General features: G+C 45.7%; 1 protein-coding gene across 1 annotated transcript in view; it reads right to left on the reverse strand.

The window, feature by feature from the left end:
- Positions 1-25,030, reverse strand: part of LOC128746044 (low-density lipoprotein receptor-related protein 4) — a 63,976-nt gene that overhangs the window by 11,840 nt on the left and 27,106 nt on the right. Inside the window, exons 2-8 of the mRNA XM_053843094.1 lie at positions 23,062-23,959; positions 8,778-9,228; positions 8,590-8,714; positions 6,382-8,530; positions 5,371-6,318; positions 4,235-5,315; positions 3,892-4,070 (exon numbers count right to left, since the gene is read on the reverse strand). Coding sequence (XP_053699069.1) covers positions 3,892-4,070; positions 4,235-5,315; positions 5,371-6,318; positions 6,382-8,530; positions 8,590-8,714; positions 8,778-9,228; positions 23,062-23,959 — 5,831 coding nt within the window. The remainder of the gene's footprint in view (positions 1-3,891; positions 4,071-4,234; positions 5,316-5,370; positions 6,319-6,381; positions 8,531-8,589; positions 8,715-8,777; positions 9,229-23,061; positions 23,960-25,030) is intronic.

Genomic DNA, 25,030 nt, shown 5'->3' on the forward strand with positions numbered 1-25,030 from the left:
TGGCGCACTAACTTTCCGTATACACTAAAACGACATAATCTCCAGAGCAAATAAGCAACTCGGCTTAATTTTTTAAATCGCTAAGCAGTTCCGTCTCCGTGACCTACACTGTTTTCAATCATTGTATTCTTGAAAGAAGACATGCCAACGCTCAAGCCATGTTCCTGGCTAGATTGCTTTTAGAAGATATTGACTGTCCCGCCCTTCTGAGTCGACTGAATTTCTATGCTCCTGAACAACACATCAGAGGTAGATATTTCCTGCACCTGCAAGGACGTAATGCAATCTAGGGACTGTAGGGTAACCAACCTATTTTGGACCCCATCAGCTTCTTCTTCTTCAGCAGCATAGAGCCGGGGTGGCTCGTGCTGTTTCAAGCACTCGTCTCCATTCAACTCGGTCTTGGGCCACTCGTCGCCAATTTCCTAGTCGTCTCAGAAGTCGCAAATCGCTTTCGACCTGGTCGAGCCATCGTGCACGTTGGGCCCCCCTGTTCCTGGTGCCGGTGGGGTTGTTGAAGAGGACCGTTTTCGTCGCACTGTCGTCCGGCATCCTTACGACGTGTCCGGCCCACCGTAGCCTGCTAACTTTCGCTAGATGTACGATGGGAGTCTCCCCAAGCAGTGCCTGTAGCTCGTGATTCATACGCCTCCGCCACTCTCCGCTTTCAGTTTGTACTCCGCCAAATATCGTCCGCAGCACTTTCCGCTCAAACACGGCAAGGGCGCGTATGTCCTCCGTAAGCAGCGTCACGGCTTCAAGTCCATAAAGAACTACCGGTCTAATAATGGTTTTGTACATTGTTAGCTTCGTGCGGCGGCGTATGCTTCCTGATCGTAGCGTTTTACGAAGGGCAAAGTAGGCCCGATTTCCCGCTTGGATGCGCCGCTGGATCTCCTTACTAGTGTTGTTGTCCGCGGTCACCAGCGATCCCAAATACACGAACTCTTCTACCACTTCTAGTTCGTCGCCGTCAACGGTTACCGTCCGTGGGAGGCGCGCATTTGTTTCCTTTGAGCCTCTTCCTTTCATGTATTTGGTCTTCGACGCATTTATTTTTAGCCCAATTCTCCTAGACTCCGCTTTCAGTCTGGCGTAGATTGCCTCCGCCGTCGCAAAGTTCCTGGCTATGATATCGAAGTCATCTGCAAAGCCTAGAAGTTGGCTACTCTTGGTAAAAATCGTGCCTCTCGTTTCAATGCCCGCTCGTCGGATCACCCCCTCAAGAGCGATGTTGAACAGCATGCAGGATAGACCGTCACCTTGTCTCAACCCTCGTCGCGTCTCGAAGGGACTCGAGAGTGTCCCAGAGATGCGTACGAAACACATCACTCGATCCAATGTAGCTCTGATCAGTCGCGTCAGTTTGTCCGGAAAACCGTATTCGTGCATTATCTGCCATAGCTTGTCTCGATCGACTGTATCGTATGCTGCTTTGAAATCGATAAAGATGTGATGCGTGGGCACGTTGTACTCCCGACATTTCTGCAAGATCTGTCGGATAGTAAATATTTGGTCCGTAGTTGCGCGAGCCCCCATGAAACCCGCCTGATAATTCCCTACGAAACCTTGTGCTATCGGTGACAGCCGGCGTAACAGGATCTGGGAGAGTACCTTGTAGGCGGCGTTTACCAACGTAATACCACGATAGTTGCAGCAGTCTAGCCGATCACCCTTTTTGTAGATGGGACAAACCACTCCTTCCATCCATTCCTCCGGTAGCTTTTCCTCCTCCCAAATCCTCGAAATAACCCAGTGTAGAGCCTTTGCTAGCGTTTCCCCGCCATGTTTATAAAGCTCTGCCGGTAGGCGGTCCTTCCCAGCGGCTTTATTGGTCTTCAGCAACCTGATTTCTCGTTTGACTTCTTGGAGATCAGGTGCTAGGACATCACTATCTTCCATGGGCGCTCCTAGGTTAATTTCCGTTCCGCCTCCTTCTGCGACTTCGCCATTGAGGTGTTCATCGAAGAACTGCTTCCACCTGTCGACCACCTCGCGCTCGTTTGTAATTAGATTCCCTCCCTCGTCCCTACACATGTCAGGTTTCGGTGTGTAGCCCTTCCGAGTTTGGTTCACCTTCTCATAAAACTTGCGCGTGTCATTAGCTCGGAATAGTTGTTCTAATTCTTCACGATCTCTGTCCTCCTTTTGGCGCTTTTTTCTCCTCAGGATCGTGGTCAACTGGTTCCTAGCTCGTCGGTACTTGGCCAGGTTCTCTCTAGTGGCAATACTTAGATAATTTTTCCAAGCGTTTTTTTTCTCCTCCACCGCTTGTTGGCATTCCCCATCAAACCAATCATTTTGTGTACTCCGAGGCTCAATACCTAGTGCCGCGGTAGCGGCCTCTCCGATGGCCGAGCGTATTCTGCCCCAACCGTCTTCGAGGTTTGAAGCACCTAACTCTTCGGAAGAAGGCAGTGCCTCATTCAGTACTCGCGCGTAGTTCTCGGCAGCTTGTGGGTTATCTAGCTGCCTGATGTTCAGCCGAGGAGGGCGGCTTTGACGTGTCCGGTATACGGTGGACAGCTTTGAGCGCACATGTACTGCTACTAGGTAATGGTCAGAATCAATATCCGCACCCCGACGGGAGCGTACGTTCGTGATGTTAGAGAAGAACCGGCCCTCTATGAGAACGTGGTCAATTTGGTTCATTGTACGTTGGTCAGGTGATCTCCAGGTGGCTTTGTGGATATCCTTGCGCGGGAAAAAGGTACTTCGGATCACCAGGCCTCGGGAAGCTGCGAAGTTTATACATCGTTGGCCGTTATCGTTTGTGTCGGTGTGCAGGCTATGGGGTCCTACCACCGGTCTATACATTTCTTCCCTACCGACCTGGGCGTTCATATCCCCGATGACGATCTTGATGTCCCGTGACGAGCAGCTGTCGTACGTAGCCTCCAGCCTCGCGTAGAACGCTTCTTTCTCATCGTCGGGTCTACCTTCGTGCGGGCAGTGCACGTTAATGATGCTATAATTGAAGAAACGGCCCTTTATCCTCAATACACACATTCTCTCGTTGATCGCCTTCCAATCTATCACGCGATCCTGCATTCCGCCCAGCACTACAAAGCCCGTTCCCAGTTCGTTGGTAGCGCCACCGCTCTGGTAAAACTGGGCCTTTCCGCCACGTATCTTCCATACCTTCTCTCCTTTGCGACAGATTTCCTGCAGAGCTACGATGCCGAGTTTGCGGGGTTCCAGCTGTTCAATCAGCACCCGCTCGCAACCTGCGAAATTTAGCGATCTGCAGTTCCAAGTCCCGAGTCTCCATTCGTCGTCCTTATTTCGTCGCCTAGGTCGATGCCGAATATTCCGCTCCGAATATGCTTGAATGTTGTTAGTTTGTGTTGTTTAGGTGTGTAGCCGTACTGGGGCAACACAACCGAGTCTCGTGATGGGGCTGCCATCTTATAGTGCCGAGACTCACTACCTCCTTCCCGGTTAGTATACGACCTTAGTTTCCACCGGGGTTGGTTACCCGATCTCCGCTAAGGTTGCTCGTATTCCGGCTGGTACCACGAGGAGGTCGGGATCGGAGTTGCTGGATAAGAGGCTAACGACCACTATGGGGTCTATATTCCGCATTATCTAGCCGTTTACCAACCTGGACCCCATCAGCAGCTGTACATAATTTGGACACTTGCATTTGATTTTGCTGTAAGTGTCCAAATTATGTACAGCTGCTGAGGGGGTCCAAAATACGTTGGATACCCTATGATCCTATCCGATTTATGGCAATACGATTCATCGGCTAATAACTTATAATCAACGACGGCTCTCTCGTAGTCGATAAATTTGTAATTGTACTATAGTATGTATTTAGTGTTATATGTGTCTCTATAATAAAGTCGGATGATTTTTTACAAATAAATTAATCAATGTTCAACTTACCTGTGCCCGGTCGTACTTAAGCCGCTTCCAGATGGTGTTGCGAGAGGAACAGGGCTCACCTCCGCCCGGATGACACATACCGTCGACACCGTTGTAGTTGGGATTGGTAAACGTCAGTACGTCGCTTCCGCTGCGAGAGGTTTTCTTACTCTGTTTCCGTCTGGAGTTCATAATCAGCACTGGTGAGGGAGAGATGCCGCGCGAAACGTAAGCGTAGAGTACACACAAGAAAAGCAGACATACAATTGGGAGGGATATGATTGTGTTAGTGAACGTTGTTGAGACGTCATTTAAGCATGATTGGAGATTAAATGACAAATACACGATTAGCTTGTAATGTTACCTATTATGGCGATTACTACTATTAAGAATAAGCAGCCCACAATGGCGGTAGCGATAATGGCTAATTGGGTGTGCATTTTGTTTTTGCTCAGCACGGTAGATCCGCTCGATTTGGCTGGTTTCTCCTCGTCCATGGTGGTGGTAATTTCGTCGTTGGTTCTGATCGGTACAATGAAGGCCGGTTCAAGACGACAGTGCGTCTCATCGGGAACGTCAGGACAGCCACAGACGTAGCGTGTTTCAGCGAACAGGCACAGATGGCTACAACCACCGTTATCCTGGCCGCAGGGATTCCAGTCGTGCGGTTGTCGGCTTGCCGACACCGATCGAATCTCCAGAGCACCTCGCAGTCCGAAACGAACCTCTTCCACCGGGGAAGCGACCCGCTTCGGAGCTCGTAAAACCGATTTGTTATGCCAATCGGTCCAATACATGTAGCTGGCGGTCAGCGTGAATCCGAACGAATGTGTAGCCTGCGAGATGACTCGAGTGCGTCGCTTCCCATCAAAGTCACACATCTCAATTCGATCCTGCTGAGCGTCAGCCCAATAAAGCTTTTTCATGTCAAAGTCAATAGCCAAACCGGTCGGAAAGCCGAGCTCGGAATCGATTATGTTACGCCGTTCCGAACCGTCCATGTAAGCTCGCTCAATTCTCGGTGCCTGGCCCCAGTCTGCCCAGAACATGAAGCCACGCTTTGGATACAGAATGATCGAACGAGGATCATCTAGACCACCGGTCAGTACAGCCTTCCGACAAGTACCATCAAACCGAGCCACCTCAATTTTTTTCAGGGCCGCATCGGTCCAGTATAAGTTATCGGCAAGCCAGTCGACGGCTAAACCATTTGGTGTGTTTAAACCGCTGGCCACGATTACCTTAGTGTCGGAGAAATTGTGCACACTGACACGCCGGATGGCGTCCACATTGACGTCAGCATAAAAGATGTACATTCGATCGTAGTGGTAATCTAAAGCAACCACTCCGTGGACTCCTTCGAAAGGCAAAACGACGTCAAACAAATCTGGCGTGTCCAGTGAAATGCGCCCAATACCGGAACGTAGTGCAATTAGCAGATATTCCTAAAATAATGGAAATTTAGTAAGCGTGGTTTTTTTAAAGCAAGCAAAAACTTACATCTGGAACTGTCTTGCAGTCCTTGGTGCTGCCTTCTTTCATCAGCAGTCCAGTAGGACATTTGCAGGAATAGCTTTTTGGTTTTCTCAAGCACAGATGTGAACAGCCACCGTTGTTTTTGCCGCAAGGATTCTCGGTGTATTCATCTTGTTCCAGTACTACTTTAACGTCCATCAGCTGTTCCAAATCTTTGGCCACCTTTCGGATCTTACTAGTATTTGTTTTTGGAACTGAGTGGAGAGCCTTGGTTATCCAATCTGTCCAGTAAACCCAGTTACGTGTAACTGCAAGCGCATATGGATGCTGTAGGTTATCAAGCAACATCTTTCGTGCATTTCCATTCAGATCACATGATTCAATCGTTTTGGCCTTTGAATCTGTCCAGTAAATACGTTTCTCAAGTCCGTCAACGGTCAGTCCAGAGATGTAACCAAGATCGGTCGTGACAATACTCTTTCTACGTTCGCCATCCATGTCGGCACGTTCTATGATCGGGTCTTTGCGCCAATCAGCCCAGAACAGGTAGCCACTCTCGTAGTCCATTGCGATTCCCTTTGGATGGATCAGATCGTTCCAGACCAGTACGGTTCGCACACTACCGTCTAGCTCACTGACCTCGATCGAGCATCGCCCCGCGTCAGCCCAGTAAATCTTGCGACCGATCGAGTCTACGACCATACTATCTACACTATCCATACTTTCGCTAAGTATCTGCTTGACTCGCATTCCATCTGGGGAAGAACGCATTATAACATCCTCGATCGTATCTGCCCAGTAAACGTCTCCGGTATGGGTGTCCACATCCAGGGCGACAGCGTTCGAAATCGGAGGAAGCGGTAGAACGACGTCAATCTGGTAATCACTGTCCAATGATACTTGACGAATGTCTGTGCGGTGGGCAAAGATCAAATAGTTGGATGGACCGTCTTTACATGTTTTGCCATTATCCTATGAGAAAAAACATAATTTTACGTTAGAGGTGAAACAATCTAAGACATAAACAATACTTACATTAAGCTGAATACCAATTGGGCAAGCGCAGGTATATCCGGATGGGCTGAGCAAGCAGATATATGAACAGCCTCCATTTCGTGTTCCGCAGGGATTACGGACATCCTTCCTGGTTCGATGAAACACTCGGATATCCATCAGATCAGTATTGTTTGCCAGAACGACGTGCCTATCCGCCCCGGTGAGCTTATCCGCAACCTGGATGCTATGCGTATCCCAGTCAGTCCAGTAAACTTTTTTGTCGTACACATCTAACCCAAACGGATGTTTCAGTCCTTCCGTAATCAATCGATTTCTGCCTGTTCCGTCAAAATTCACATACTCCAGTGCTTTGGTTCCGCCATCCACAAAATACAATCGATGATTATCGGTATCCAGGGCTAATCCGTTGGGCCACTGCAGGTTTTCAGAAACCAGAGTCACACGACCACTGCCATCCATACCAGCTCGTTCTATCAGCGGGTTCGAGCCCCAGTCAGACCAAAACATGTAACCTTCGCTTGGATGAACCACAATATCTCTCGGCTTATCCAATCGCTCCCAGATGAGCAGTGCTCGTTGCTTGCCATCGGTACTGGCGGCTTCGATTCGGTTTGTTCCAGCGTCTGTCCAATAAATTTTACTAGTGATCCAATCCAGTGCCAAACCAGCCGGCGAAATAAGATTTGATTTAATGATTGCCTCTTGTTGACTACCGTTGATAAATGCTCGACTGATAATGCTTTTACCAACGTCGGTCCAGTAAATTACATTAGTTTGACTACACCAATCAATGGCAACGTTGGACTTAATGCCATCTAGTGGAACCACCATATCGACTCCTTTCGTTGGATTCTGTTGATCTAACTGCCGAACACGAATATCCTTTTTACGGGCAATCAGAAGGAGTTTATCCGGTACATTAGAACAAGTCCGTTGGTCTGCTTTCAAAGTAAGGCCAATGGGGCAAGCACAACGTCGATGGTTCCGGTTCGGCAAACACAGATGAGAGCAGCCACCACGGCGTCCTCGTTGATCCATCTGGCAACGGTTCGAGTAATCTGGCTGTCGAGATGCGTGGTAACTCTGAATGTCCATCGGGAAATGCAAACCTTCGTGAACGACGCGAAAACCACGCCCAGTAATCTTGTTCGCCGTGGATACAGTGCGCGTGTGCCAGTCTGTCCAGTACATTGAATCCTCGAATAAAGTCATTGCAAACGGATGTGGCAAGTTGTTGCTCAGGATTTTCTTCCGGTTTTTCCCGTCGAAGTTGGCACTTTCGATGACGTGTTTTGCATCAGCCCAGTAGATTCGATTGGTGGTATAATCGATTGCTAAGCCGTTTGGCCAGAAGATTGATTCTGACACAATCGTTTGACGCTCAGAACCATCCATGTAGACCTTCTCGATCTTTGGAACTGTGCCCCAATCAGTCCAGAATACGGTGGCCTTCCCCGGATGGACTGCAATGGCGCGTGGTTTGTCCAAATCGTTTGCAGCCAGAACTGCTCGAAGTTTTCCATCAAATGTAGAAACCTCTACGCGACGAGTTCCAGAGTCTGTCCAAAACAGTAAATTATGGATCCAATCGACAGCCAGACCTCCTGGCGATTCCAGGCCCCACTTGATGACGTCCTTGATGCCAGTCCCATTTAAATATGATCGTTTAATGACGTCAATCGAAACATCCGTCCAGAATAACAGATCTAGCTGGTAGTGATAATCTATGGCGATAGCATTAGGCAACCCTTTGACAATTGACGTGAACTGATTGTTACTGAGTGAAACTTGACGGATGTCGGCTCGGTTTGCCATCAACAGTTTAACGGCTCCTCCAACGGCTTTGCATGTACGTTGATCCGGTCGCAGTATGTATCCTGCCTTGCATCCGCAGCGAAAGCTTCCAATAGTGTTAGTGCAGTCCTGGGAACACACCGGATTGTTGACGATTGTACACTCATCGATATCGGTACAATTATAGCCGTTGCCGTGCAGCAGGAAACCAGGTCGACACATACACTCTTCCCGGCCGCTGTATGCCGTAACGCAAAGCTGCTCACATCGTGAATGTGCACTACACGGATGCACGATGGGACAACGCAGTTCGTCCTCGCCGTCTACACAATCCTTATGACCGTCGCATACGTGTTTCTGGTTGATGCAGAGCCTGTTGAAAGAGAAAATCGTTTTAGTGCATTGCAATGCTTTTCCGTAGTTGTCGCTTACAAATCTCGAGAGCTATTTCGGTTACTAGAAGGACACGCAAACTGATTCAGTTCACACTTAATGTCGCAATCTTGTTCGTCTTCACCACGCTTGCAGTCTGCAGATCCGTCGCATACCCATGAACGCTGAAAAGCAAACATTTAGTAAGGAAAAAAGAATTATTATTGGAGATTGGAGTTTGAACTCACCAAAATACATCGCCCATCTTTACACGTATACTCGTCCGGAGAACACGTCCTCCCGCCAAGTTTATCCACGGGGCAACCCTTTTCATCTTCCCCATTATTGCAGTCCTGTTTGTCATCACAGCGCCACTGCACCGGAATGCAATCCCCATCTTCGCACTTGAATTCATTCGCCGTGCACATGACTTGCTTCTTCGGGCAGCCTTCCTCGTCGCTCCAGTCGCCGCAATCGTTATCTCCATCGCACCGAAACCGCATCAGAACGCAACGGCCTCCCGGTCCACCAAGGCCACCCAGCGAACCCTTGCACTTGAATTCCCCTTCTGGGCAGCTTTGCATCGGCCGATCACAGGCCATCTCGTCCGATTCATCGATGCAGTCCGCTTCGCCGTCGCACTCGAACGATGCCGAGATACAGCTACCGTCATGGCAGCGAAACTCGTCTTGGGTGCATCTGGAAGGAAAAGATCGAAACATGCTTTTAAGTTCAACAATTAGTCGAATATATATGTATTTCGTAGCTGATGCTTTTATCTAGCGGGTCTTAATTAAAAGGTTCATTATTTGAAATAAAACATCCAATTGAATATATGAATAGCAAGTAGAAAAAATCATTAAATATCTTGTCGAAGTTCGATCTGATCAGCAATACTCGGTGAGTTATTTTGGTCCATAGTTTCCAGTGGTTCCTGACGGTTTACACTATCATATGTGGCCTGTCGATGACAATGTGACTCGAATTTCACAGCACATCTGAAGCAGAAGCACTTCACGTTAGTGACCGCTGGGTAGTTCTTACAATTCAGCTCGTCGCCATTATAGGAAAAGAATTTCATCTTACAACTACTCTGGTAGTCGTTCTGTTGCAAATAGCTTTACCTCCATTGTCATCCTTTCCCGATGCCTACACAGCCTACGCGGGGGATATAACATCTCCGTCGCTTGCGGCATCAATTAAGTTACTTCTTTCGTTATCTTGGTCTTCAAACTACCCGCCATTCAGCTGTTCATCGAAGTCCTCTGTCAAAACACTTTTATTCTTAACTTCGCCCATTTCGGCTCCGATCATCATGAAAGCCGAGCGTACAGTTTCTCGAGTTTTTTGCAATCTTTCTCCAGGAAGGGTAGCCATTATTGCCTTCGTTTCTGTTTAAATCGTGCCGTGAGGGGGGGCTCGTGCTGTATCAAAAACTTGTCTCTACTGTACTCGGTCCTGAGCTACTTGTCGCCAATTCGTCGAGCGACACGACCCACGCAAGTCAGTTTCAACCAGGTCGAGCCATCCAGCATCTTGGGCCCATCTATTCATGGTGCCGGTGGGGTCCTTGAAGAGAGCAGATTTTACTGCATAGTCATCCGGCATCCTTGCGACGTGGTCAGCTTTCCGTATGTATGTGTATGAATGCAGCAAGTGCACATAGTATGCGTAAGCAAAGTTACGGTCTCCAGTACGTAAAGGATTACCTGTTTGATTAGCGTAAACGTCAGCTTTGTGCGGCAGCGTATGCACCTTGTTCGAAGCATCTTACGGAGGGAAAAGTAGACCCGACTTCCAACCAGAGATACCAAATATTTGAACTCATCAACCACTTCCAGTTCGTCACCACCAATAGCCACTGTCCGTGAGAGGCGGAAGTTGTATACTCTGGAGCATTGCCCGCGACGCGTTATCCAATATCTGCTGATTCTCTTTGTAAAACGTTACGTCGATTTGCTTCCATCCCGCTTAAGTCATTCTCCGCTATGCTTTTAATCGCTGACTTCAAGAGAGGTTTTCTCCTAATCGCCCTCTGCCGGTGAGATAACGCGCAGCCGTTCGCGACATCGGGTTGCTTCAGTTGCATATGTGATTAGCCATGGCGGGCGCCTGCTGTTTATAATAAATAACTAGGTGTAACCCGCGTGCGTCGCCTCGCGTCTAATTGAGAGCAAATCGGAAGTACGCTATGTAACATTAACGCTATGTTACTCAATGAGGTGCAACTACGTTACTTTTGCTCATCTTGAATGCAATTTGGGGTGACATTGCGATTCTTGTTTCGAGTGATTTTGGTTCGTTTCACCCATTCGTTTAACGCGGTCGAAACGAACCAAAATCACTCAAAACGAGAATCGCAATGTTCATTGACGAAACTGGGCACTTGCCTGGGTGTTCTCTGAAGTCCCAGGAACATGTCTAAAGGTAACCAATGTGGTGCTAGGTAGTTGATCTGACTTTCATTGATCTAGTTTTTTAATTTTGGGATAATTTAAGGTGTCGCATGATAAGTTTTTGTTCATATTCGATATTGGCCATTTACCAAAGCGTTAATTCAATCCGGAACATTCCCGGTTAATCCCAATACAGCGAACTCAAAAATTCGTCGATTTTTTTAAAATTTGGCTCAGAGGTGTAGGATGGCAATACAAACCAACTGGCATTTGCCGTTTGAATGGCCTATTTTATTTTTTAATAACGGTATTTTGAACACCGTGCGATTATAGTGCCCTGGTAGCGTCTGACCTAGATATTAGCTGAGAAAAGTTCCCCAGCTATTGAAACGTTGATTTGTGAATCCAGTTGGTTTGACTTTGGTTGCTTGGTCTCCAGGTGTACCGATGACGGAGGTCATACTGAAAGGAAGTATCTACTGCGTATGCTCATGAAAAAGTCACCACATTGAGTAAAACCTTTGCGGAGATGCAAGAGACAAGTTTAATTAGAAAGATACGGCGAAAGAATTACAGGGAATGGAACTGATCGAGCCACGTCTTTTAAACTTGTCCCTTCATTTTCGACAGACTTCACAGCCGGTTATTAGAGTACAGGACAATTACGGGGCTAGTGCAACGATCCTACTGACTGACTTCGAATATACGACGACTGCCTTGCTAGAACTAAGTTAGAACAGCATCGTACCTCGAATCCCGCTTGATACTACTCTACGAAATCTCTTGCTATAGGGGATGGATGACGTTCTGGAGGAGCATCTTGTAGGTGACATTGATCAGTTACAGCAATCGAGCCTATCGTCCTTTTTATAAATGGGACAAACCACACCTTTGATCCATTTCTCCGGTAGTTTTTCCTGCTCCCAAATCCTAGAAATTATCCAATAAAATGCCGTTGTTCGTGGTTCCTTACCATTTTTGTAGAGTTCAGCTAGGAGTTAGTCCTAACCAGTGGCGCTATTAGTGTTCAGCTTACCGATTTGCACCGGACCTCTTCGAGATCGAAAGCCGGGACGCTATTAGTTTTTACAGCCAATTGAGCAGTACGATTGAGAAAGACCCAAAGGAGGACATCCAAATCCACTTACGCGACTTCAACGTGAAGGCTCAAACGTCACAGACGCTTTGAACATATCGTGTGGCACTATAGTCTCGGAGAAACAATCGAGAATGGAACGGAACTGTTTCCCATCGATTAGCGACTTTTTGGAGCAATCACTTGGGTATTTTGTGATGGCCAAAGTGATCTAATCTGAAAATTGAATAGATTACATCGGCGCTTGCCGAAAGTGAGGCAGAAGCCTGCTTGATGTACGCAACATACTCAACGCCGACATCGCATCTTTGGCTGGATAATCCTGGAGGTGAGCATGGCTTTCGCTTCGCGGAACTGTTGAAAAATAATAGACCGGCAGCAAGAACGCCTTCGTTACAAAAAGTAATAATAATAAAACCCTCGGCAGACTGTGCATTAGCTGGAGGGAATGAATTTCAGACGAAACCTGGAAGATGGTTAATGAGCGGAGAAATGCAAAAGCGGTGTTAGAACTAACACAAGCATCCCGCTCAGGGATAGAGCTGGCTCTCGTATCGTACGGATCTGCTTAATCTCTGGGCTGAACACTTTAAGCAACTCTTCCAAGTTTCAAGTGTCGCGGACAAACAATAAACCGATGTGCGTAACCGCCATAGTACGTCGCATCACCGGCGTCAGCTCTGAGGTGTCGTGAGTACTGAAACGTTGGTTCCATCAGTACCTTTTGCAGGGGGTACAAGGTACAACAATCGATCATCGATATCACCTTCTGCAGCCCAACGTTGCTAGCCAACATGGGCTTGGGGGGTATCCGATGAGTACACGCATAGCGACCACCAAGCTATACGGTACAAGATTGAACAACGGATGCCACCGTTGCGAGGGTTGAGGTCGATTGGGCGAAGGTGGAAGGATAAAGACCTATTCGTTGAAGCACTCAGCGCGAAGAGCAATCGTTTGAACCTGAGTGCCAATGAGCTGACCAACGTCCTAAGACGAGCATGTGACGCAACCATGCCTAGGACCGGTTACAGCTCGGTCCACTGGGTGAACGAGACCATTGGCCTCCTACGTTCCATAAGCCGCAGAGCATGAACGCGGATACAGAGAACCTGAACCGATACGGATGTCGATCAGGACCTATGTCGTGATGCGCATTCAAACTCCTGGGATGATGCTTACGTACCCGTCGGAAACCTGCCCACACAAGCTGAAAGTTATCGTGGGAAGACTACTCCTGCAACACAATCCAGTGAGGTGACCTCCGACCCCGTACGATCAAGCGAATGACACGTTCGTTCCGATCACAAATGGTGACCTCATGGCGGTTTACAGGGGTCTAGAAACTAAGAAAACGCCCGGTCCTGACGGAATGGCGGGTGATGGCGAAGAAGTATAAAGTGACGGCGGGTGTTCCACAGGGTTTGGTTCTCAGTCCTACTCTCTGAAATGTCATCTACGATGGGATGTTGAAGCGCGAGCTGCCCACTGGGGTCGAGATCACAGGCATCGGACACGACGCCGTCCTCACAGTAGAGGGCGAGTTTCTCGAAGAGGTGGAAATGCTGGCGTCAGACGCCATAAGTATAATAAAGGGTTGGATAGCTAGTGTCAATCTACGATTGATACACCACAAGACAGAAGCGGTAACGGTTAGCAACCGAAAGGCGGCCCTAGAAGCCAAAAATATCGTAGGGGGTCAAGTGATTGTCTCTAAACGCAATGTGAAGTATTTAGCTGACAATAGGCTGAATTTCATCAGCTATGTGGACTATGTTTGTGGTAAGACGTCAACGGCGGTTACTGCGCTGTCCAAGATAATACCGAACGGCTTAGCAGCAGTACGAGACGTCTTATGTCCAGGCTTACCATGTCGGTACTGACGTATGGTGCAACGGCTTGGGCCTCGGCTTTGGGTAGTAAGCGCAACCAGGCATGTCTGAACAAAGTGTCCAGTCTGACGGCGCTGTGCGTAACGTGCGGGTACGTACCATATCGCTGGATGCGATTGGAGTCATTACATGTTACATTACTTCTGGGTGAGGATATCGAGTGCCATAGGTAAAGGAACGTCAGAGGCATTCGGGACAGTCTTAGACCGGGCTCTATTAGGAGATGGCAAGTGGAATGGGAACGCGCTGAACAAGGCTGGTAGATCCATAGACTGATCCAGAACATCTCGTCCTGGATCGGTAGAAGACACGGTGAGTTGAATTTTTACCTTACTCAATTTTTATCAGGTCGTGGGTGGTATAAAAAATACTTATATAAGCGTGGGCAGGTAGGGTCAACCTTTTGCCCCGTTTTTACGGTAGCAGAGGGAACTCCGGAGCATGTGATGTTTCACTGTCCGCGATTCGAGGCCACTCGGCGGAAGATGTTTGCAGTCGACTAACGCAGACAACATCGTGCAGAGAATGTGCACGAAGCAGCGCGCGTGGGGCACCATCGATAAGACGGAGACGGAGTTGTAACGGCTAGAACAGGTGCAACGACCGGGCCTGACATAGCTTATCCAGGCTCAGATAAAGGGCTAAGTGGGCAGCCCAGGTCCTAGGTGACGGGTGCGGCAGCATGGCATGACAGAAGGTGTTTTCATGCAGAGTGCTGCACTCGGGTACAGGAGTTCCTGCTGGAGTAGGGCAGGGCTGCATAGTTTTCACTGTTCAGGTTCTCGTCGTTTTCGTCGAGATAATAATTAGTAGCATTGGTAGTAATCCAAGCTGGGTTTACTCATGGAGTCTTTGACAATGGAGTAATTAATCGTGTATATTATCGCAGGCGAGGCCGCCAAGCCCAAACAATGTATCGCAGACAATGGTTAACGAAGATCTGAAGGTTTCGTGTTATACGTAAATCCATTGTCGACGTCACCAGCGTTCGATATATAGAAATAGAAATTTTGGAACGCAGGTGGAGGTGAATGGCGCATACAGACAGACCCAGAAGCTCAACGTTATTGAGACTGTTCATGCGAATCTCTCCTAATGTCAAGTGACCTTAGAAAGTGGAGACTCCTTCCAAACTGACGTTGGGTTATGGACACAGAAGTAAGTCTTACAAATTGCATCAACAACGCGAAATGCAAGAATATTGCAAACAGTTTGCAAGTAAAATCCTAGCGGAGAGCTGTCAAATATTTATGTCAACTTATTGCGAGCTGTCAATCGCAATAAATCGACATGAATAAATGACAGCTCGCTACTGGGATCTTACTTGCATGCTGTCTGCCAGTTTCTTGCATTTCGCGCTTTTGATGGAATTTGCAATAAGTAATCGAGTAAGTGGGACGCTTATATTAGAAAATTTACTTACAGACGCACAGTTTACCAATTAGTGTTGTAGTTTGTCTACCCAACTTTTGGTTGAAGATGAAACAAACTTGCAATATTTATTGAACTGAAATTATCCGCTGCTAGTCAATATTTCGTTTTTCGACGTATTTTAGCTAAAGATATTGACAAATATATCGATTGAAATTGCTCAAATACAACTGCATAACTGAAAGTAGGCCAAGTTAGCTCTTTCTAGGATTTTTAACTCGTGAAGTGCATCTTTTTTCCATGGCATTTCTCATTTTTTTCACGACATTGAAGCATTCCTCAACGGCAGGACCTTCCTTTCGTTCACAAATTGTGCAATCAATTTCATTCATCACTGATGATGGTAGTGAAAAAAATCTTCTCAAAGATGTACAGCATCCAAGCGACCGAACCAGAAAGCTCGCATCACAAAATAGAGAGTATCTGGGAGAGAGAAAGAGATAATGGCTGTAACAGGCACTGAAAGCTTTCGCTCCCATATCCGCTTTCGTATTATTCTAATGCTACATGTTTCTTCTCTGTGTGGAGAGCTTGCGTGAAGGACCTTTTTATGTGTTGAAAATCTAACGCACAGCGATGGTTCCTTCGTTTGTCTCCAAAAGTTTGCACACACATTTTGTGCGCTACAAAATTTATTGAAACATAGTTAATATTGTTTCGAATATTTCGAAACATTTATAAATATTTCATCTCTAATAATAGCGTAACGCTGTTGAAAAATTACATTTAACCTCAGGTCAAAAAGTAACACAAAACATACCTTTCCAAAATAAGAGAGAGAAGAATTAGTCACAATGATTCGCACACAAATTGCGTGTCCTTCGTGTCAAGGACCACCCACGCATCGCATTTCATTCGCCAGCGTTAGTATTTACGTATCGGAGGAGCCAAATCATGCGAGAACGTAAATTTAGAAGATGAGACTTGGTTTTGTTTTGATATTGGCCTAAAATGAATCGAACGCCAACGTGTTTGTTTGTATAATTTTAAAATCTAATTTGCTTCCAAGTAGGAAATGTTTTAAAATTACTCATTTCAGATTGATTAGCACTCGAATGGAATGAATTGTTTGAAATTTGACTCAAATTGAATGTCATTTCATTCTGTTTATTTTAAAATTTTACACTTATAAATGAACTCTGCTATTGACTAGTAGCAAATTTTTCATGTTGGGAAATAGCTATTGAACTTAAAGCAGGGTAAACGAAAATGTATCTTGAATTAAAATTAACGAACAAACTTTAGTGAGGATACGCAATTCAGCCGCCATCGCCAAAAAACGCGCCCACGCACACGAATCAAAGAACAACCGCCGACCGCGCCGGATTCATATCGAGAGTGAAAGTTAATCATATCCTAGTGTGACGTCAGTCGCCATAAGGATTCCCAATTGAATGATTCATCTCCACTAATCCCCTAAAGCGGACCCGTTCCCTGTTTGAATATGAACAACTGCGCTGTCAGTTAGTGTTTTTTTCCGGTGCTCATGTGAAGTCAGATCCTCTCGTTAGCCTCCGACCTTCCGGTAACCGGTAACAGTTGAATGGCACGGAATGCGGAAAAAGAAGGCCATCCTCTGTTTGAACTCTCCTCGCTGGCAAGTGCTGTGAGTCCCAGGTTGTAATACACGACCTTCTTTCGGGTGCGTAGGTGTGAAATACTGCCGCGTGCGATAATAGAAGCAAATAGTGGAAACGGGCGACATCCAGATTCTGCTTCGTGGCCGATACCTTGCGTGTGCGCAAAAACATCATCTCTTCGTTAGATGTTAATGTTATTGGATCAACAATCTGATTCATTGGAGATAATTGTACAGATTCAAAGCGAATTACTGATATGAAAGGTCTAAAACAGCAATGCATCCAATTATTCGTGAAAAGTAGAACCGAGCGGAAAAAAGGAGCCATTATATTAAAAATAGGCTCTTTTTGAGGGTTCCAATAATGATTCGTTTTTGCATGAAGCTCGTTCGAAACGTTCTAATAAAGGTGCTGCAAAATTGTAACGCCAGGCAATATTTATACTGATGTTCGGTATCGAACGTAAAAAGTGCACCAAGCCCAAGCACCAATGTTTGCATAAAAAATTCTTGAGTCATTTTTTAATTGCACGTTTGATTTAAAAGTTATGACCAATCGTATACAACACAATAAAATTTACAATTATTTATAACGATTTTAACCAGGTAATTTAACAGATTTCAATTAGTTTAGTATCGAACGTGAGGCCCTGACGCTTTGAATATATCTGTTAAAATCGATAAGAAATTGTCGGTTTGACCGAAAGTTATTTAATAATAATTAAACGAAACTGTTTAAGAAAACTATTGTAAAGAATCAAATAAAATGCATAGTGGGCCCAAATTGATTTCAAACCCGCATATGGTATTGTATACCGACAAGAGCTATGGAAACGGCTTCCCGAGTAAGCTTACTAGACTTATCATGGCAATGATGGATGAGATCCAGTGCTGTGTGAGAATCTCGGGTGGATTGTCAGACCTATTCGAATCTCACAGGGAACTTCGACAAGGAGATGGTCTTTCCTTCCTGCTAGTCAACATTGCGCTTGAAAGTGTTATAAGATGAGCGGCGTTCGAAATGCGGGGCACAATTTTCAAATAATCCGGTCAATTTATCTGCTTTTCCGACGGCGTGGATGCTGTCGGTAGAACATTTGAGGCGGTGGAACATCAGCACACCAAATTTAAACGCTAAACAGAGAAGATTGGATTGAAGTTAAATACGTCGCTTTTTGGGAAATGGCGTATGTAGTCAAACCCAAATCGTAACAAATTTTTAGTTACTCTCCGACGTTTCGCTTTTATTTTTAAAGCTTTTTCAAGGAATCGTAACTAGTCTGTCCGTTGTCTGAATGACTAGTTACGATTCCTTGAAAAAGCTTTAAAAATAAAAGCGAAACGTCGGAGAGTAACTAAAAATTTGTTATGATTTTGGTTTGACTACATACGCCATTTCCCAAAAAAGCTACAAACAAATACAAGTCGACACCATACTACGCGATAAATACGTCTAAAACGAAGTATATCCTGACGGGCGGCATCGAGCATGACAGGACACACTTAGGCAGTTCAAAACCGTGGCAACCGACGGAGATGAGTTTTAGGTAATCGACGAGTTTATATACCTCACTGGCACCAGTAGACAATAATTGTAGCCGTGAGATTCAAAGGTGTATTATCAGCGGAAATCGTGTCCACTACGGACTCAACAAATACTTGCGGTCAAACAATCCTCTGTACAAAATACCCATTGTACAAAACGCTAATTAAACCGGTTGTCCTCTACAGCAGCGTTTCCTACATGGGGGCTCGCGAATCCCCGAGGAATTCCGCCAGGGGGTTCGCGAGCCAAAAAAAGGTTGGGAACCACCGCTCTACAGGTATGAAACGTGGACACTGCTAGAAGAGCGAGCACCTGCGAGCACTTAGAGTTTTCCAACGGTGAGTGCTAAGAACATTCTTTGGCGGCGTGCAAGAGAACGGTGTATGGAGGCGAAGAATGAATTACGAACTCACGCGTCTCTACAGTGAAGCCAGCATACAGAAAGTGGATGAAGCTGGACGGATACGTTGGGCAGGACATGTCGCTAGAATGCCGAACAACTCTCCTGCAAAAATGGTTTTCCCATCGAATCTGGAAGGAACAAGATGAAGAGGTGCACAGCGAACGAGGTGGCAAGATCAGGTGGAGCGAGATCTGGCGAGCACTTGGTGCCCAGGGAACCGAAGAGCAGCTGTTATGGACCAAACTAGTTATATCGAGGAATTATGTTAGGCAGGCCTTGTCATAAGACGTAAGGTCAAACAAGTATATAAATAAGCATATGGATGATAACTAATAAAGCGTTAATAAATAGTTGAATTAATTTCTGACAACGTGTCAATTTCTATATCAAATGACATCTAATGTTGGTATAATAAAGGTTACCTTCATCGCTAGGTGGATTAATTCAGATTTTTAGAAAATAAACAATTGTATTCGGAACCGAAAGGCAGAAATTTAAAAAGCAATTGTTGATATTGGTGGTGGTGGTGGTTGGTGAACGGCTTGATAATGCGTAACATAGACCCCATAGTTGTCGATAGCCTCTTCCTCTTATGCAGTAACTTATATCCCTACTTTCTCGTGGGTGGATCCAGTTGTAATACGAGCAACCTTAGCGGAGATCGGTTAACCAACCTCTGTTAAAACTAAGGTCGTATACCGACGGGAAAGGAAGCACTCATGCGAACGGTGAGTCTAGCAACGAGGAATAGCCTTGTTAGTCTTGAGCGTCAGTTCCCATGTCAGGGGGGCTCCTAGTGGCTTGACAATTCCTCAACCAAGTACGCGGTTGTACTCCAGGTTAGGACGCGTCACGACAGCGTCTGATCCGGAGTGGGTGGCTATATTAAGAAGTGTTTTGTCTCGGCACTACACTGATGGCAGCCCCTTCACGAGAGTCGGTAGCGTGGCCCTAGAAAGGTAGCCTGCCTAAACCCAGATTACTACGAATAATCTTAAAAATTTGACACGAAAAATTCGGTTTCACAAATGGCGACGAAATAAAGATATGGAATGGATGCTTGGTACCTGGAACTGCAGATCGCTGAATTTCGTGGGTGGCAACAGGGTGCACCTGGAACAGCTACTGGAAAATTCTGCATCGTGGCACTACGAAAGATTTGTCGCAAAGGCGAGAAGGTGTGGAGGAATCGTGGTGGCAAGGCCTAAAGGCCTAGAGCGGTGGAGCAATCAACGAGCTGGGAACGGAGTTTATAATGATGGTCAGGATACAGGATCGTGTGATGAACTAAAATGCATGCGCCTGTTTAGAATAAAAGGCCGTTTGTTCCATAAACATGCATTGTCCATACGAAGGTTGACCCCACGATAAGACGGAAGCATTCTTTGCGCAGTTGGAGGTCACGCATGATAGCTGTTCGCCACCGGACACCAAGGTCGTCATCGGCAATATGAACGACCAGATCGACAGGCAAGCGATGTTTGGACCGGTGATTGGGCCTCATAGCCTACACTCCGATACGAACGATAACGGGCAAAGATGCGTTAACTTTGCAGCTTCCCGAGGCCTGATGATCAGAAAAAATCTACAAAGCCACCTGGAGATCACCTGACCCACAATTATTGAACCAAATCGACCCGATACTAATCGGTAGTCTGGTTTTCTCGAACAGCTTCAACATCGGCGGGAAACTTGGATCATTACCTGGATTGACTTGGATCATGACTAACTAACTATATTACATACTAGCTATGGCAGATAATGTGCTGCTAGATGTGGGCACTCAAAGCTACCGACGGCATATACCTCGCGAAAAATCCGCCCTTCTCGGTTAAACATTCGGCAATTACTACAGACAACCGGCGAGATGCCGGAGAATGCAGCTCTGCCGTTCTCTGTGCAGCAAGGTGTTTCGATCCTCGAAGACGGTTGGAGCAGGATACGCTCGGCCATCAATGAGACCGTAACTGCGGTGTTAGGTGAAGCCAGCTCAAGTGTACGAAAAGACTGGTTTGACGGACAATGCCAGCATGCGATGGAGAGTAAAAAAGGAGCTTAGAAAAATTATCATTTATCATTTATTTATTAGATTCATCTGCCCATTTCGTCGTCATAATTTTGTGGTTAGCATTGCCAAGAAGGATAATTTAAGAAAGTTTCGACGAGCACGGAATTAGTTTACCGCGATCCTGTGAAGCGCCAGGAGGAGGACAGAGATCGTGACAAGTTAGAATAACTGTTCCGGGCCAATGAGATGCATAGGTTTCTTGAGAACGCGAACCAATCTCGTGAAGGACACACACGTAAGCTTGATATGTGCACGGACGAGAATGAAAACCTGGTCACAAACGAGCGCGAGATGGTTGACAAACGGAAGTAGTTCTTCAATGGCCATCTCAATGGCGATAAAACAGAAGCAGACGGAATGGAAGTTTACCTAGGAGTGCCTGCAAACGATAATAGCGTGCCAGCTCCCGAAGAACAAGAAGAAGAAGAAGAAAAAGTTGTCTTGTCACTAAAGCTAAGTTGGTAGCCCCATCCGGAGACTCCATATCGTGGTGCTAATAAGGGAAGTAACCTAAACATAGTTACTACGAACGTTACTACGAATGTCAAATTGCATTGCATACTTAAATGAGCTCTATCAAATTATTTCTAGAAAATTCAAATTTTAAAAATAAAATATAGGGTATGCTTCGTCGTAATTGCCTATTCCCGTCCTATAGGGTATGCTTCGTCGTAATTGCCTATTCCCGTCCTATCCAACACAAATTTTTAAAACAATGCAGAACTAGTTATTCCCTAATATTTTAGTTTGTTGTCTATCATACGCGATCAATCAAAGTGAGCTGAGATCTATTTAAATGCTTTTTATCAATATTTTTTTGAAACGATGATTCTACAATTGATGAAGGGACGGTAAGGGAAAGTAATGAAGAAGGATTTTTTTTCTCCCGGGAATGAAGGGGAAGGGTGGAAAGGAGGGGGAGGGGGGCGGTAATAGGTAGCTATGCTTAACAAGTTGTTGTTGTGACTCCTATCTTTTGTCCAATGCTGGAAGGTACTGGAAGGTGTGGGTTCAAATCCGGTTATAATCTCTGATTACAGCTTGGTTCGACCCATGCACCTTCCAGCATTGGACAAAAGATAGGAGTCACAACGACAACTTGTTAAGCATAGCTACCTATTACCCCCCCCCCTTCCTTTTCACCCTTCCCCTTCATTCCCGGGAGAAGAAAAATCCTTCTTCATTACTTTCCCTTACCGTCCCTTCGTCAATTGTAGAATCATCGTTTCAAAAAAATATTATTATATGCCTGACCGCATTTCAAGGTCATGACTAAAGTCACGAGTTTGGTCAATGCTTTTTATCATTAGAAAGTCCTACCAGCCAAATTTCCTACGTTTTTTCGTGCGACGAAGAAGAAAATGTTGACTAATCGTTTTAATTTCCGTCATTCATAAATGAAAATAACTTACGCAAGGCATTGTCCTTATTCTACAGTCAGGAAAACTTGCCTGACCTGCAGAAATTTTGCAGAATAACATTTGTCATGCCGTTCTACACAAATACATGCGCGTTAGCTTCGTAAACATTGTTGCGATTTTTAGTTCGGACGATGAAAAATTTTGATGGACGGATTTTAAAACGGTACGACGAATTTAAGAAATAAAGTCAGTTGCGTAATGTCAATAATATGCTTTAATAAACGCTTTTCAGTGATTTCAAAGTTCACGGATCGGAAAGTAAGTGTGTTTTAGTCAAATCAGTACAAGAACTTTTGGAGTATTCAATAAATCCATCTATCAAATGATGAAAATTGGAATGGCTTTACTTACTACGGCGGGAATTAGAAATAAACCCTAAGTCGCAATAATTAGGTGACAGTTGTAAAGTCTATGCTGGGGATGTTGAAAGATCGTAGAGAAAATGACTTCAAAGATTTTTAACTAAATTTTTAAAAACATTTGGCAATTTTTCAATAGCCCGTACTTAAATATCAGTTAAGGTTGACATGTTTTAAGGCTGGACCAGAAATGTTACAGTCACACGTACACATGGTAAATAAGGACTAAGCTTTTGGTGCTTTGAGAAAGGTTAAATATATCGTTGAAATCTCAGATAATTAAGAGCAATGCATTGGCAATGTACTAGAGTTGAAATAAAAGTTCCCACAGGTATACTTACTGCCTTGTGCAATTCCGCTCGTCGGATAAGTCGTTGCAATCGTTGTCGCCGTCGCAAACCCATTCTCTCGGGATGCACAACTCATTCTGGCATTCGAACTTTCCCTCGGTACAATCGTGCCGCGTGCCACAGTGTGTTTCATCGGTGAAGTCTCCGCAATCGTCGTCACCATCGCACAACCACTCCTTAGAGATGCAAGTGTGTGTAGTTGCACAGATTACATGCGATCCGCTGGCCTCACAGCTTTGCTTCATTTGCTTCACTAGCTCCTCCTGTACGGCCTCACAGTTCTGCTCGTCCTCCGACAAGATGCAGTCCGCTTGTCCATTACAATGCAGATCCATATGGACACAAGCACAGCTTTTGTCGCAGCGGAACTCTTTCGGTTCACAGCGGATGTCACAATTGTCCACTCCTGGGGAGGTGTCGCCATTGCTACCGGATTCACCCAGTAAATCTCCCTCCGGGACGAAAACCTTATCTAACCCGTAAGAATCATAGCCATTGTGGTGTGGCCGGTAATCCTCTGTTCGCTCGCCACCGGCTGGCCGATGGATGCCATGATAGATTGTACCGAATCCGGGTGGAACGTAGATTGGGACCGGCCTGGACCGATGACTGCGCAGATCCTGCGGCAGTTCCTGTCCAACACCGTACACCGGTGAAATCGGCCTCGGGGCTAGGACAATCTTTCCCGGTGGCAGAGGCGTCCGGATGTTCGTTTTCGCTTTCGTATTCGTTTTCGTCTTTACCAGTCGACCCTCGGAGGATTTCACCTTGCCGGGCGGATACAGCTGCCGGGGGCCGGTAAATTGATTCGCCCCGGGATACAGAATCGGTTGCGAATAGCGTCGATGATCATCCAGCGGGTGCGGGGTTGTTTCCTCATCGCCAACCACTGCAAGAGAGAGAAGAATAAAAGGAAATGGTTTTATTAAATGTTTTACTTATTTTGTTGATTTTACGAATAAAACCCTCATGTTCGATTTAAGGGCAACATAAAAGCTTTCCTTTCTGAGTTGGGGTGGTCTCAAAAATCAAATCTTTCTTTTTTGAAAATTCATAACTATTGAACTTCCAGTTGACTTCGCAGTATGACACTGGTACCTCAGACCTGTCATGGCTTGTTTAAATCTCGACTGGGAGAGGCTATTAGAGTCAATAGGACCGTAGCGCTAGCCCTATGAGTCTTGTCCTTTACTTTAAGTGGTTGCGCAGTTTGTCGAATAAAAATAGAAGGTCAAGTTCCGAAAGCGGCTGGCAAAGCCTTCACTTTTTTAAATTGCAGAAAATTAAAAGGTATGAAGTGTTAAAAAAATATTTGAAAAATTTGACGGCAAAAAAATGAAAATATAGGCAATTGTGAACAAATCTCAATAATTAGTGGAATTTGTAACCTAAATAGCAATGCCTCCGCGTCCCAAGGTTTCGAGTAATGAAATGATACCAAGGTCATCTGCGAAGGCTGAAAGCTGGCTACTTTTGCAGAAGATCATACCTTCATACCTTCAATAGCAGTATTCAATGACGATAGTTCATTCATCTGTCACAACTCTCTGCGAGATTTGAAAGGACTCGAGAGTGCTCCCGAAATACGCACGAATCACTTGCATCAGGGGACCCTTGATCAGCCGTGTCAGTTTGACCGGAAACCCGTTCCTGTGCTTTCTTTTATAGCATAATCATCATTCTACAATTTTTACGCAGCAAACGCCATTTACGCTCACTGTTCAAAACTGCAGAAATCACGTTTTAGTCCGACGCCTTTCAGCGCCTTTCAAAACTTGTCCACTAGTTCCGTCTCACCAAAGCCGAATCGTGCAAAAGAAGGGAAGCGCGATTGAACCGACATGCGAAAGAACGGGATGATGCCACTAAGAAAAGCACTTTCACTTTTTCGCATCCAGATCGTGGAAGAGACTAGTGGTATTTCAGTAGTTACGCGTTCGTTATTTTGTAGAAGAAATAG

Source organism: Sabethes cyaneus, chromosome 1 (genome assembly GCF_943734655.1).
Source record: "Sabethes cyaneus chromosome 1, idSabCyanKW18_F2, whole genome shotgun sequence".
Taxonomy (NCBI): domain Eukaryota; kingdom Metazoa; phylum Arthropoda; class Insecta; order Diptera; family Culicidae; genus Sabethes; species Sabethes cyaneus.